This window comes from Heliangelus exortis, chromosome 16 (genome assembly GCF_036169615.1).
Source record: "Heliangelus exortis chromosome 16, bHelExo1.hap1, whole genome shotgun sequence".
Classification (NCBI taxonomy): domain Eukaryota; kingdom Metazoa; phylum Chordata; class Aves; order Apodiformes; family Trochilidae; genus Heliangelus; species Heliangelus exortis.
The window spans coordinates 15600970-15616632 of NC_092437.1; the positions used below are offsets into that span (position 1 = coordinate 15600970).

Consider the following 15663-nt stretch of genomic DNA (forward strand, 5'->3'; position numbering starts at 1 on the left):
TGTGCCTTAACCTGACTGCTTCAGGCAGGAAAGGCAGTGAATACATCCACTGGCCATGCAAGTGTAGAAGAGACTTTATAGTAGCAGGTTTGGGAAAACCATCTCTGGCCAAAAGATGTACAGTTCTACTCCAGACCTGAGGAGGCATTTGGACAGAGGTACTTTGTGTACAGAAAGCAAAAGAAAATAGGGACTAAAAGGTTTTGAGAGGAAAAAGCAAGACAAGGATGGAGTGGCAGGACTGTAGGTTGTAAACAACTGCATTAAAGATAATCAATTCAACTGGAGTTTTCCCCTTTGAGACCCCAGCCTTTGCCCTGTTGTTCTGCTAATTCTCAGTTATAGTGAAGTTCAACTTTGGAAAATAACTTTCACCCTTTTTTATGCTGCTTGTGTCTCTGTTTTTCTCAAAAAGCTCAAAAGTGAATGATTTAAATCTTGCTTAAAATTTCTCCTAGAGGTTCAAAACTCTGTGTGCATTTTCATGCAGCTGCCATCCACTGGAATATTCCCATCATTGTTTTAGGCCAGTTGAGAGCCATGCTACACTTTACTCCAGTTGGCAACAGTGCAGGATCAGTTTTAGAATGGAAGATGAATTTTTAGTATGGCTCACTGCAGCACATCCCACTTCCTCATAAACAATTTAACGGTGCTCTGGACTCAAAACCCTTTCTCAAAAGAAAGCAAGTATAGAATCTATTTTATTACTATTATTTAATAACTGAAATAAAGAAAAAGACAAGAAGCAGCGGGAGGGTGGGGAAGAAAATAATGACAGTGAGCGTAGCACAACTCAGCCTGCTGTGTAGTGTGACAAAGAGGAGTAAGGGATGGATTTGGAGGTGGGTTTTGAAGTGACTGAAGACTTCACATACTGGGTGGATAAAAGCACAGGGTAATACAGAAAGAAGAAAACTTGCACTCAGCTTGAGTGATGCTAGACAGTGGGCTGAGAGAAGCCTCAAAACCAGACATTCTTACCAAGTGCTGGATCTCTTCTGGAAGAACTATCACTACTGCATGAATGCACTGATTAAAATGCAAATTTGGCTTTTCACAACCCTGTGTTGTAAAAGCAAACAGGCAGGAAGGGTTTGAAACCCTCCACTTTCCAGCTGTTCTCTTTCTGCACAGCAGGGCTGTATCACCCCTGGGCTTCCTGCTGAGGAGCAGCCCTTCCTCTGTCCTCATCCCCCAGGCTGGGATACAGTCCTGCAGGCTTCCTCTGGTGATTTGCTAGAAATCCACCTTTTTCTAGATGACTTCTTTCTTCTCCAAACCTACTTCACATAATCTCCAGGCTTCCCTCAGAGCACAGACCTGTTTGCTCCAGATTTCCATCCAGGATCCTTCTTCTGGCTGTTTCGCTCTCCTGAGTACGTCTGAAATCAAAGCACTTGCTTGTGTTTTCTTTTTGGGTGGAAATTGGGTTCCAATTCTGTCTTCAGTGAAGGGCAGTGGTTAAACGTGTGTCAGTCTGTTTCAGTCCAGCTGTTGACAACACTTATTCCGCAGCAATCTACAGACTAGATTTTTAAATGAAATTAGTGAGCAGAATGCAGTGCTATGCATAGACTCAGTTAAAACTGACTGACACAAAACTTAAGCAAAATCTACTTTAAAACCCAATGCTTACAGAAACCTTAAATCATGCCTAGGCTTCGACCAGCACTGTGGAAGAGTGCACTTTACTCTGTGCAGAAGACGTAACAGTGGCTGGAATGAAATTCTTCCTGCTGCTCCCCAGGAAATCCTACAAATACAGCTGAGATGCACAATTCCACAATCTCCATTTATGTGTCTAACAGCTTCTTAAAATCACAGGAAGTGACAAAGACAGAAATGCTACCCAGGGGGAATGTGGTGGTATTGAAGCAGGGAAGGAAAGTAATCTTTTGAAGCTGAGTTTCATCAATTAAACAGAATTTTTTTTTAGTCATACTGGGAAAAGCTAAAGCTGATCCTCTCCTGGTGCCTATTATATCTCTAAACAGATAACTTTGCATAACAAATATGTTGGGTGTCATTTTCTGTTGAGTCAAGCAAGAAAAATAGATGAAATGAGGACCAACATGGACAAGATGGGCAGACTTTTCTTGTAGGTGATAAAAAAGTGATAGTGTCCATAATCTGCCACTAGCATAAAAAGAATAGTATGAACATGATGGGATGTTAAGGGCCTCTGAGGATGCAAATGGTCTAGAAATATTAAAATATAAATACCCTGTAGCAGTATTTGGGCTGGTGGTTCTTCCTCCTTGACCACTAGATCATGCATGAAATGAATGACCTTTTAATTTCAAAGAGCTAGTTGGGAGGCAGAATTTTAACACATATTTTGTGGCAAGTAATTCTGCTTTGTATTAATGCCATATTCATTACTGGCTAACATTAGAGTACTGGAGTGAGGGAGGAGGACTGAGAGATTGGAGCATCTGATGTCAGAGAAGAACCTGAGAGAGCTGGGGCTGTTAAAGCTGTAACAGAGAAGTCTCAGGGCATCCCATCAGTGTGTGTATGGAGGGGGTAACCAGACAGCCAGGGGGACAGGGGGACAGGACAAGGGGCAGCAGGCACAGCTTGGAATATGGGAAGTTCTACAAAGACACAGGAAAACCGTTTTTATTGTGAAGATGGTGGAAGGTGTTGCCCAGGGAGGTTGTGGAGTCCCTGCCCTTGGAGATGTTCAAAACCCATCAGGACAAGGTCCTGAGCAACCTGTTCTGGCTGACTCAGGGTGAGCACCAGGTCTGAGTGGACACCTCCACAAGTCCTTTCCTGCACCGAGGAGCCTGTGATTTGGGGAGGTGGAGGGATGCTCTGCTTTTTAATGCTGGACAAAGCAATATTGAATTTGTCCCCTACTTGGACCAGAGCAACCACCCAGTTCCCCTCTGCCTCAGCCCTGACATTCCCGGTACGCATTCCCCCTGTTTTCCTCATGCTCTCGTGTACAATAAACCCGGGAAGGAAACAGAGCTCTTCCTGGCCCCACCGGTTCCCTGGGAACACCAGAGACGCCTTCAGAGCTCAGAGCCCCGAGCTGCTGCGGGACCGTCCGCCCGCACACCCCAGCGGCTGCGGCGGGAGGGGAAGGAGCCCGAACGGAGCCGCCCGGGTCAGCCCAGGGGAGGCAGCTGCGCCCGTCGGATGCCAAACCTGGGCCGGCCCCGAGCACGCCAGGCCCCGCTCCCCTCAGGACCCCCGCTCTCCTCAGGATCCCCGCTCCCCTCAGGACCCCCGCTCCCCTCAGGACCCCCGCTCTCCTCACGATCCCCGCTCTCCTCACGATCCCCGCTCTCCTCAGGATTCCCGCTCTCCTCAGGATTCCCGCTCCCCTCAGGACCCCCGCTCTCCTCAGGATTCCCGCTCCCCTCAGGACCCCCGCTCTCCTCAGGATTCCCGCTCCCCTCAGGACCCCCGCTCTCCTCAGGATCCCCGCTCTCCTCACGATCCCCGCTCCCCTCAGGACCCCCGCTCTCCTCACGATCCCCGCTCTCCTCACGATCCCCGCTCTCCTCACGATCCCCGCTCTCCTCAGGATTCCCGCTCCCCTCAGGACCCCCGCTCTCCTCAGGATTCCCGCTCCCCTCAGGACCCCCGCTCTCCTCGGGGCCGCCGCTCCGCTCCGGGAACCACAACTCCCGCCCGGCGCCGCGGCGGTGCGGGGGGAGCGCAGTGCGCAGGCGCGGGGCTGCGGGGGAGGGGAGCGCTGATGCAAGAGGCGAGCGCGGCCGCGGGTACTGCCTGACCGCGTCCCTCAGTGCCCGCCGCTCCGCCCGCCTCCCGCACCGCTCCGCACCCGGCCGCAGACATGTCGGGCGACGAGGTGAGACCCTGCGGCCGCCCGCCCCGGGGGAGCTGGGCTCGAGGCCTGCGCCGCGGCCGAGGCCGCCGCCATGTGGGAGAGCGGGCCTGAGGCCTGCGCCGGGCGGCGAGCGCGGCCTCCGCCCTGGGGCACCGCCGGTGCTGGGCCGGGCGGCTCGGGACGGGTCCCGCGGCTCCTCCGGGCAGCCCCGGGCGCTGCCCCGTTCGGTGCCGGCCCTGAGCCGGGCCCGTGGCCGCCTCTCGGGGCGGTGGGCTCGGGCCGGGCCCGGCGCTGGCGCCTTCCCCGGAGCCTTCCCGGCCTCTGCGCGCTGCGGGGTCCCGCCTGGCCCGGCCCCGTATGGTGGGAAGGCCCAAAACTCCCCTGGAGTTCCCCGTGCCCGGCTCGGGCTGAGGGAGGGCCCGGCTGGAAGACAGATCTCCCCGCCAGCCTTCTCAATCGTGTTCCGTGCTCTTCTAACAATGCCTAACCATTAATTAGTTTATTTCCCTTCCCACTCGCTGCTTCTGAAGTGTTAGTACCTCGTCGTTTAACCCAGAGAGCTAAATAGCTACAGAAATAGCTAAATAGCTACATCTTACAAATGGTAGCTTCATTTTTTTTTTCTGGTGGTGTTTGCTTAGGCGTGCTCCCAGGGCAGTGGGTGCATCTGTCTCAGAATCTTTCCAGGTGTTGCAGGAGCAATGTGTCGGCACCTTTAGCAGCCTCGTTGCAGTCGCTCCCAGGGAAAAAAAGGAAAGTTTTACGTCTGGGAGGTTATAAGCGAGCACCCTGGTGGATTGCTGCATAGTCTGTGGGAGGCTGCCCTGGCTGAATCCATGTGATGGCTGCTTCTAGTCTTTTATCTTTGTCCTGGTGGTGTTTAAAATACCTGTGTGGCTTGTTTCTTTCTGAGCAAAGTGATCTCTCCAGCCTTTGAGACGGGCAAGTCATAGTTTGTTCCACGTAGTAAAGGAGAAGTAGTGTAATTACTAATTATTTTAATGGTAGCTGAGACTGACTTATTCAGCTACTTTTAACATCTAGAGTGAGTGTGCTGCATTTTTATGCCTTATTATGTCCCTGGGACTGCAATCCTAATGTTTAGGTAGTACTTTGGTTCCAGAAATTAGGAACTAGGAGTCCTTGTGTCTGATGCTTTCTCTTTGGGGTGATCATAGGACCATGGAGCAGTTTGTCTGGAGTTCCCTGACCTGTGTTTCAGTGAAGTGTCAGTAAAATTACATTTCTTGCATAATGCATTTGTTCTGACATTGAGGTGATACCAGGAATACCTGGTACAGTGAGGTTACATCTCTGGATTGTTGTATGTAGCAGCCTGACAGCTAATCCAGGGGGTAGCAGGTATCACAGCTGAACTGGCACTCTCAGATCTTCTGGCTGGTGCAGGTGAGAGGCTGTGAGTGCAGATGCCTTCCTGAACTTCTGTGGTTCTGGTTGGTAGGAACCAAATAGTTTGTTATTGATGTTAAGTCAGTGAAACTTTCTAATGCCAATAATCCTATAAAGTTGAGGAGGGTGAAGACAAATTTACATTTGAAACTGGTATAGATGTTTAAAAACTTTGTTGTGTGGCTTGTTCTTTCTTTCTTTTTTTTTTTTATTGCCTTATTGCTTTTAATTTGTGGAGTTGTAAACAAAATGAAGGTCCTTGTAGGAACATCTGCTGTGTGAGTGCTGCCCAGGAGTGAGCACAGCAGAGCAGCACATGGGCCCTGTTTGCATGAGGAAGCAGTCAGTTAACATCTATTGCCTTTATTACAAATCCTACTATATATATATATATATATTTGTCTAAAAATATTTCTGGCCCTGTGGTTTCCTGAAGCTGCAGGATATACAATGAGAGAATGCTGTGTTTTGAGCAGCTGGAGGGGTCAGGTGCAGATTTGTCTAAATAATTCTGCACCCCATGGTAGGTGTTGACTCTCTGTGGAGCAGGGACACTGGTGCTGTGCAGACACAGCTCTGTGTGTTCAGACTGATGAAGTGGGATTTATTTGTGGCCTCTGTTAGAATACCCAGAATTTGTCATAGCAGCTTAGGGTAGTGTTGGCTTCTGTCTTGAGAGTTGCATCTGGACTATGAAACTTTGTTCCTTTCTTCCCCCCACCTCTCTTCTCAGTTGCTCACTCTCTGTAAGGTAGGATACTGGCGAGGTGTTTGGGATAAGGAGGAGATACATGAAGAGAAAGAACTCTGTGGTCTACAGAAAACCCCAGATTGGAATCAAAACAGAATCAGGATGGAAATTCGTAACTGTTTCTGCCAGAAAAGTGTGGGGTTTGATGTGCCTGGGAGCTTCAGTCCCTTCTGTTGAGGACCTGTGAGTTTGCAGAGATTTTAATGGTGTCATTGTACTTTGACTAATCAAATAATGAAATAAAGAATGAAGAAGCTGCTGCAATGTGTAAGCTCGGCAAGGTGACACAGCCTGGTTCTCAGGCTGGCTATTTCATAGTATGACTTGTTAAAGCACGTGTGGTGTAAGACTCCTGCTTTCTTGTCATTGAGGACCTTGATGAGTGAACTATTTCAGGCAGGAACCTCCTCTGGCTGTGCAATTTTGGGTTAGTTTTGGGAGAGCAGCTACCACGTTATCACTGGGCTTTAAGTTTGCAGAAGCTTGGCTTGACCTGACAGGATGGAGCAGACTCCAGAGCAGTGCTCTGATCAATGCCAGCTATGTAGTTTTAGTGCTGAAAAAACAACCTCCTGCTTCCAGAAGTTGTCCTAGGGTGGTAGTGCTAAAGATATAGTCTGTCTGTTACAGACACAAGGTACAATTTATGGTGGCTCAGGTGGAAAGGTCTCTTCACAGAGAGAAGAGTGACTTGGGGCAGGTGGGCTTGGGCCTCCTTAGAGATGATTACACCCAATGGAAGCATAATCTTATGTTTGCTTAATCATGTGAGAGGATAGAAAACTCTTCAGTCTTGCAAAGCTCCTTCAAGATCCTGTCTCATTTTGATGAAAATGGGGTTTTGTGTGCCTCTTCCCAAAGCTGTGGGCTCTGGCTGATCCCGGCAGTGTTCCTTCTGCCTCAGCAGCCTGTGGGGGTTCCAAGAGGAAGGCAGCAGAGTAGCTGGTTGGGCACATTCCCTGATGACTGCATTACAGGAGCATGATTCATACCTGTGGCTCACTCAGCATTAGAGGGAAGCCCTCTGGCAGAACTTTTTTTGGAAATGGTTCACACTTCAGCAGTTTGAAAGCCTCAAGCTTCAGGGTCACATCTGTGGAGACACTTGAGATGTTGGGCTTCAAACACCCCAGGTGCAGTTCAGTGCCTTTTAGTAGGGTGCTTATAAAGCAGGCAAGTTCCAGAAAACCAGGAAACTATCACAAGAATCATAGAACCCCAGACTGGTTTGGGTTGGGAGGGTCCTTAAAGCTCTCCCAGTGCCACCCCTGCCATGGGCAGGGACACCTCCCACAGCCCAGGGTGCTCCAAGCCCCATCCAACCTGGGCTGGAACACTGCCAGGGATGGGGCAGCCACAGCTTCTCTGGGCACCCTCTGCCAGTGTTTTACCACCCTCACAGGAAAGATTAATTTTTTTTTTCCTAATATCTCATCTAAATCTCCCCTCTTCATGTTTGAAACCATTTCCCCTTGTTTTCTTGCTACACACCTGTGTAAAAAGCCCTACCCCAGCTTTCTTGCCTCCAAGACCTTTTTGCCTCCAAGAATAATATCATGTGCAGGGGGATGAGAAGTGCAAGGAAAAGGTTGCTTTGAGAGGACAGCAAAGAGGCCAAACTTGCAGGGTGTAACAGAGCAAGAAATTGGCCATCTTCTCCCGTGATGAAATGGTGGTATTTTCATCAGTGAGGATATTAATGATGAATTTTAACTGTGAGAAGACTTTAGTTACTAGCAAAGAGAAACTGGAGAAAGGGTGTTGGTAAGTGTTGGTGTATTCAATATATACTGTGTTGGTGTATTAAATATATACTGTGGTGTGAAAAAATAGCCACACATGTAACAAAACTGACCCACAGGTATGATGTCAAACCTGCATCATGAGTGGGAAAAGTAAAGAATTCCTGTGTTGGAAAACTGAAGAGCTGGTGTTAAATAACTTGGGTCTGCATATGATGGATAGGTTAAAAGTGAGTCTTGGGGTTAGTGCCTTCTTCAGAGAAATGAATTAGTCTGGCTGAAAAGTCATGAACAGCTTTTAATCATAGAATCATAGAATCATAGGGGTTGGAAGGGACCTCGAAAGATCATCTAGTCCAACCCCCCCTGCCAGAGCAGGGAAATCACTTGGTCTCTGAGGCTCAGTTTCCCAACAGTGGGAGAAAAAGATGAGATCTTTGCTACTTCATAGCACTGGGAGTTGGCACAGCTCTTCCTGTATCACCAGCACCTTTTAGTTCCTCTCTGGAAATGTTTCTGCCTTTTAATAAATCTGGACATTAAAGTGTCTCAAATGAAAGTAGGAAGCAAGTGTGATCAGACTGTGGGATGGGTGTGCTGAAACGTTTTGCTGGTGCTGAGCAGCTCAGTGATTGCTTCTCAGTCTCAGCTCAGAGTTTGAGTAACCTTGGTTTGCAGTCAGCTCGCTGGGATTTTGCCTTGACACAGCTGGAAAACCCTGAGCTGAGGCTGAAGCCAGGGACCAGTTTGAGCAACTGAAGGAATGTGGAGAGAAACTTAGAGGTGATACAAATATTAAATGGTCAGTGATTATTTTATTTCTTTTTTTTTTTACAGATGATTTTCGATCCTACTATGAGCAAGAAAAAGAAGAAGAAGAAGAAGCCCTTTATGCTGGATGAGGAAGGGGGGGACACACAAGCAGAAGAGACTCAGCAGTCAGAAACAAAAGAAGTTGAACCAGAGCCAACAGAAGACAAAGATGTTGAAGCAGATGAAGAAGACAGCAGGAAGAAAGGTAAAGTCAATCTGCATGGACAGACTCAAAGGTGATGCTGTTATTTTGAGACTACCAGCCCTGTTTCAAGAACCTGGCAGCACAGTGTGTGGTGCTGGGGCCCTGGTTTGTGTAGAGGCTTGTGAGTAACACTGCTGCCTGTTTGGGAGGGATCTTTCCCTCCTGCTTAAAATCACAAACATCCCATAAATACCCATTTCCTGACTCAAACAGAGTGTTTTGTGGGAGACAATGGCAATTCCTAAAATAGCACAGAGTTTTACATTTTCCACATGCAGTTGTTGCAATAATTCCACAACTCTGGCTGTTTTTCCTTTGAACAATTAAGCAATAGTGTCAATAACAGAAATCTGGATGAAAAAAATTCTGGCTTTTGGGTAACTCAGCATGTGATAACTGGAGAGTTCTTTGAAGTCCATCAGGCAATAAGCTTGTGATTCTGGGTATAACTTTGCTGTTTAAATTGAGGCCAGTGTCACTTTCAGATGGTCTGATTCAGGGAATGCTGTCAACTTAAATCCAGTTTATTGATAAAAAAGGCTCCTGCAGTAGCCCAGAGAAAAACTGTACCTTCCTCCTACAGTTTCTCTTTCATTTTTTTCAGGCATCTCTATAATGACAGAAGTGGCTACTTTATCTCTCTTGTACAGCAGAAAGAAAGATTAAGCACTTAAAAAATAATAAAATGTAGTTAGAAGAAACAGAAACTGTAAAATAGTTCTGAGGTATTTGGGAGCAGAGAAGAATGACTTCATTAAAACCTGAAGGATACCTGTAGAGGTTACAAATTATTACTTTTGTCTTAATGTTTTTATTAAGATTTGGATGTAATTTAGAAACCTTGATGCCTAAAAAGTTTCTGCAGTTATACTTCTGGGAATCCTTTGTTTTTCAGATGCCACAGATGACCTGGATGACTTAAACTTCTTCAATCAAAAGAAAAAGAAGAAGAAAACAAAAAAGATATTTGATATAGATGAAGCAGAAGAAGGTGTAAAGGTTTGTTTACAGAACTGGGTCATCTTGTCTATGGCTGAAAACTTTCTTACTCTGATTTTCTTGGGACTGGAGTGCAGGTGCTGTTCCACCTCTGTCATTCTATTGTAGTGCAGCTAAAAATGAAACCTGCATTTCACTGTTGCTTTCATTCACAGTAGGTTCTGCTCAACAGCTTCCTCCTGCAGGGCTTTTTCCCAGAAGTGATCTGCACAGTGAGCAAATAATCCTGCAGTCTGTAGTAAGGGTTAATGAACATCAAGGTTAATTGTCTTGTGGGGTGGGAGAAGTAGATGGATGTCAGAAGCTACACACAGAATAGTCCCTTAAAAGCCAGTCCTTCAAGCAGAGGGTGTGTATCTGCTAAGAGGTCTGGTTTTACTCTGGTGTTTTCTTTAGCAATGATTGGCTACTGTTCTGTGTTCCAGGAAGTGTATGAGATATTTTTACTCTTCTCAAGATTTATTCCAAGTCATGTTTTTGTGTCATGAGTCAGTGTAACTGACGAGCCCAGAGAGCAAGAGGACAGAGAAATGTTCTGTATACACCTCCTCTTTAGATTCTGCCTTTTTGGGATGAAAGTGTCTCTGATCTGCCCCAGACAGGGAATCGATTGCTCTGTGTCCTCTCTCTGCAGAATTATCATAACAAACTGCACTGGCTGCAGGTAGCACAGCTTTGCCTTACCTTGGTGTCTGGCCTCTGGGGTCTTGTGTTCCTTTATGCTATAAAATGGCTGATGCCATTATCTAAGTTTAGTGTCACCTTATTCTTGACAAGCCAAAAATCAGACCAGAAGATAAAATTCCAGCCCTATTTCATAGTGGTAGTGCAGCACTCTCTTCAACATACTTTAGTTCTGATCCCATCTGTTTTGTTTCAGGGTAGTGGTGGGTATTACTGCTATTCATCTAGCACTCTGTGCTCCTGTATTTCTCTTTAAAATTATAAGCTGGAGTCTTCCTCTTTCTTTGCAGGACTTGAAAATTGAAGGAGATGTGCCAGAGGCAGTAGAACCTGAAGATGACCTTGATATCATGCTGGGCAATAAAAAGAAGAAAAAGAAGACATTCAAGTCTCCAGATGAAGATGAGATAATGGAGAAGGATGAAGGTAAGAGTATCACTGAGCTCAGTGAGATGTTGAAAGTGAAGTGTAGTCTGTGTTGTAGGTAAGTTCAGTTCAGGTGCCTTTGTTTCAGAATTCATTTTTTTTTACCTTTACCACTATATTATTTATCAGAAATAAGTTCTGTAGAAGCCACAAGTTCTGGTGGCTCTTGTAGGCAGATGGACAGGAGAGATGTGTCCAGCCCATTGGAATCTTCTTTGTACCTTTTAGAAATGGTGTAAGCATGAATGTTTTTCCTCTTAATGAATCCCAGGTAACTTCCCTTACAGCTTTTGAGGACGAAGATAGCAAAAAAGATGATGGAATTTCTTTTAGTCTTCAGTCAGGACCTGCGTGGGCAGGCTCAGAAAGGGACTACACATATGATGAGGTAATGTTCAAAAGACTTTTAAAAAATACTTTACATGTTTATGTGCATCACCAGAGCAGGGCCTTTTGCTCATGTGTCCTGTTTCTGACTTACAGGACTTGGAGTCTGAAGCTTGTGAGCAGAAAAATAACAAAGCACATCTTTTATAACAGTTAATTTTCATATAGAGCAATATTAGTGATAGTTAAAGCACCTCTTCAAGAAAGCTGAGGTACTTGTAGATGGTGAAGTGAAGCCTTGGGGAAAGAGCTTTTCATATTGCATTCATCAGAACATTTTTTAAGTGTCTGTGTGTGTGTGTTCAAAAGCATTTGGGGAGATGCTGATGGGCAGAGGTTGTCAAGTATTCTTTGTGAGTGCAGTGTTTTCTAGAAGTGATGCACCTCATCTGAGCAGTGGAAGCTATGTTCATGTCAGTCATTTCTTTGTTTTTGCAGTTGCTCAACAGAGTATTTAACATCATGAGGGAAAAGAACCCTGACATGGTAGCTGGAGAAAAACGAAAATTTGTCATGAAGCCTCCACAGGTTGTACGAGTAGGGACCAAGAAAACATCTTTTGTCAACTTTACAGATATCTGCAAATCGTAAGTTTCCTCTCTAGGTTCCCCAGGTGTAGCAGTGAATTCACCTCTCTGTGCTGTGCTCTGGCAAAAGACTCAGCCAGGTGTCATCTGAAAGCTGTGTCCATCACACTGCTCACGTCTCTATTTCTCTGTGGGAAGCTATTTATAAAGATGGTTTATTGAGAGAATTTCTTATTTCATACCTAAATTGTTAAACTGGTAGGTTTGCTCCATGGGCTGCTTGGCCTCAAATAGACTTGAGTTCACTGGCTTATATCAAGTCTTTACCTGGGATATTTATTATCAGCTGGGAAAAGTTATTATCAAAACTATTCTCTTAGTAAATGGTAGGGAGTTCAGCATTTTTTTTTTTTTTGCTATTTTCTGTCATAATTATTTCTTGTGAAGGCATTTCTGTTCCTTGTGGCACTTCTGGTACTGTGCATCTGACTTGTTTCACAAGTATGCCAGAAAACTGTCCTGATGTCATACTGAGGATCTGGGTAGTGTACTGAAGTGAATTTCTTGTGGCAGGTAGTACCACTCCTTTTCAGGGAGTGGAAGAAGGGTGGGAGAATAAGAAAGGAAAATCTCAAATAGAAAACTTATTTTCAGTAGTTACTGTGAGTTTGGTTTCGGGGGGATTGTGGGGATTTTTGTGATCTGTATTTGTTGACCCTTTTGCACTGCCCTCTTTAAAACCTGGTAATTTAATATTGTTATAGCCTGCCAGGCCTGTATAAATATCAGATTTCTGTGAAGGGGGAATGTTAAATGTATCCTGACTTTATTTTTAGGTTACATCGTCAGCCAAAACATCTCCTGGCGTTTTTGTTGGCAGAGTTGGGTACAAGGTAAGAACTGGGCTGTGTGTGCTGGAGGAAGCAAGGCCACCACAGGTGACACTGATCAAAACTAAAATGCTTGGGTTTAGGTCTGTGTCTGAGTGTTTGAACATCAGGCTGTTCCTCCCTGAGCATGAGTGCTGTGCTGGGTGATGGAAGAGCCAGCAGCCCAGGGAAGAGGAACAGCAGGGAACTGCCCAGGGAACACTTGGGATAAGGGCGTGAGCTCCCTGTGTGGGACCTCTCTCAAAGCTGCTCTGATAGCAGAGCTGTTTTAGTCCCAGTCAGGGGGTGGCTCTGTGGCTGCCATCAGGCAGATGATGGATAGCTGGGGGAGAGGAGAGCCTGGCTGCCTCCTGGCAACTCTAGGGCTAGTTATTCTGCCTAGTGCTGCAGTTAAATCCATCTGTCTTGGCATCAAACCAGTGCTAATTTTATATGCCTCTTGTTGAAGATCTCATGCTGCTGTGGTGCACTTTCTGGTTGTTCATTTCTCTTTGTAGACTACAATGCTGTAGGCACAGAAAATTGAGGAGTCTGAGTTGTCGTGTGTATGTAACAAATGTGCATTTCATTGGGGTTTGGAGTCTCTTCAGGTCCAGGCAAATGAAACAAAACCTAGGAAAACATAGTGTGAAAAATCCTTCAATTTACTGGATCAGAATGGTTAGAAGAGGATCTTATTAGTTGTGTTGTGCTTTACTAGGGAGCTTCTGTGAGTTAAGCAGGTGTTAATTCTCAGTTTGTCTGACTAGGTAGTTTAATTATGCCTCTGATCTCTGCTGGAGTTTGCCTTTATTACAGTGAGGGTTATATTTGGGCAAAACTTCCTGTAGGTTTTTCTAAGTACCTTCAGAATTTGGTATTTTTTTCTACAAAGTAACTCTGTCTTGAAGAATGTGTTGTTGCTTCATGTTCCTGACTTATTTTAATGCTTGATGTCTTCTGAAAATCAAAACTTTTTTTTTTTTTTTTTTTTAAATTAGTGGCTCAATAGATGGTAACAACCAGCTTGTAATCAAAGGAAGATTCCAGCAAAAACAGATAGAAAATGTCTTGAGAAGATATATCAGTAAGTAATAACTCCCTTTTCCACTCCCTTTTCCCAAACCCCTTTTGGGGAGCAGTGGCCCCTGTGTGTGCAGAGCTGTGCAGATTCTTTTCTGAGAAGCTACAACTTTACTGCTGCTTTATAAAGGAGTAATGCCCACACAGGTGGTTGTGCCATGGTTCTAATAAACACACGGGTTGTGCTCTGTCCTGGCACTGGAATGTACAGTAGGAGCATTTGAGAATTGGTTTTTTTTAGTCTTTGATTTCTTGCCTTTGGTGGGGACTGTGGAAAATAACAGCTAACTTAATTTTAAAGTTTAGTGCTGTGTCTGTACAGGAGCTGCTGCCACCTGGGAATGCTGTTTCAGCAGAGGGAATTATGGATCACCAGTGGGAAGGCTTCAGTGGTTGTTATTACTTTAAAGCACCAGTGTCAGTGCATAATGTCCCATGTGAAAACCCAGTCTTTATTAACCTGGCAGCTGGGAGGAGTTTGGGTGTTGCCTCAACCTCTGTGGCCTCCATCCTGATGCATTTCAGCAGCCAAGGCAACTGTTGCCCCAAAGAGTAGAGAGAGTGCACTGGAGGGCCCCAGGGGTAGTTAAGGGACTCAACACCTCCCTTATGAGGCAAGGCTGAGAGACCTGGGGTTTTTTAGTCTGGTGGGGAGAAGACTGAAAGGGGATCTAATGAATGTGTATAACAATATAAATATATCAGGGCTGGGTGTCAAGAAGGAAGGGACAAACTCTTCTTACTTGTCCCCTGTGAGAGGATGAGGGGCAATGGGTTCAAGGTAAAGCACAGGAAGTTCCACCTCAACATGAGGGAGAATTTCTTTACTGTAAGGGTTACAGAGGCCTGGAACAGGCTCCCCAGAGAGGTTGTGGAGTCTCTTTCTCTGGAGACTTTCAGGGCCCATCTGGATGCATTTCTGAGTGCCCTGCTCTGGCAGGGGGGGTTGGACCCGATCTTCAGAGGTCCCATCCCCACCCCCTGACATTCTGTGGTTCTGTAAAGGCTGAAGAAGTGAAGGTGTCCACTTGATAAGATGTTATCTCTTAACTGCACCTCAATTCCTTCCCTGCAGAGGAGTATGTCACCTGCCACACGTGTCGCTCACGGGACACAATCCTACAGAAGGACACCAGGTTATATTTCTTGCAGTGTGAGACCTGCCACTCACGCTGCTCCGTCGCCAGCATCAAAACTGGGTTCCAGGCTGTCACAGGCAAGAGAGCACAGCTCCGTGCCAAAGCTAACTAGTTTGCTAACCAACACTGGAGTCTGCAAAGTGTTCTGGGGAGATCTGGCTGCACAGGTTTACCATCGGATTGGATTTGCCATTGTATTAAAACAAGATTGTAAAAACCACGAGAAATTTGGCTTTTGAATTGGTTGGTCTGTGAAATCCTTGCAAGATGCAGATCCTCAAGCTGTTCACATACATTTGCTCATTGAATATATTTTACCAACTGTAAGGAACGTGATGGGGAAGGAGGTGCTTTTTAATCCCTTCAGACTTCTGTAAAACATGAGATAAATTAAAGATACTATAACAGTGAGTGTCTTCCATTTGGATTTTTCCTTCATTTTAGATGGCTCATGGAAATGGCTGGTGTGGTGCCCTGCAGTTCATATCACTAAACTGTGTCCAAGACCCAGAATAAAATTGTAACATAAAGGTTATTTTGCTTTTATGTAATAAGCTTATTATTAGTCAGGCTGTCACTAAACAGAGAAGCCAGTCACAGAAAGCCATGGGGACAGCACACCAACAGAACTGCTCAGGATTTTACAGCCGTGTTAATATGGGAAAGCATTTGGCACAGAAAGTGACATCAGGATGTGCTGCTTCTGCTTAATTAGGCAGAATGCAGCCCTGATTTAGTTTGGACACTGCTGGTGCTGGATCTTGGCATACAACTGATGAACTGTACTGTAAGCTTTTGTAGTGTCACAGTGATAGGT

General features: G+C 45.7%; 1 protein-coding gene across 1 annotated transcript; it reads left to right on the plus strand.

Annotated features, from left to right (window-relative positions):
* Positions 1-3691: 3691 nt before the first annotated feature.
* On the plus strand, positions 3692-15257 carry EIF2S2 (eukaryotic translation initiation factor 2 subunit beta). Its single transcript, XM_071759527.1, has 9 exons — positions 3692-3832; positions 8552-8732; positions 9628-9731; positions 10706-10841; positions 11129-11229; positions 11667-11815; positions 12592-12648; positions 13626-13711; positions 14783-15257. The coding sequence occupies exons 1-9, from the start codon at positions 3818-3820 to the stop codon at positions 14956-14958; spliced, it is 1005 nt and encodes a 334-aa protein (XP_071615628.1). The 5' UTR covers positions 3692-3817; the 3' UTR covers positions 14959-15257.
* Positions 15258-15663: the final 406 nt, after the last annotated feature.

Bases quoted from the DNA above. Each gene is read 5' to 3' on its own strand.
- EIF2S2 (XM_071759527.1), top strand. The intron at 11,230-11,666 runs GTAATGTTCAAA...TTGTTTTTGCAG, and splicing joins GGGACTACACATATGATGAG to TTGCTCAACAGAGTATTTAA. The intron at 11,816-12,591 runs GTAAGTTTCCTC...CTTTATTTTTAG, and splicing joins TTTACAGATATCTGCAAATC to GTTACATCGTCAGCCAAAAC.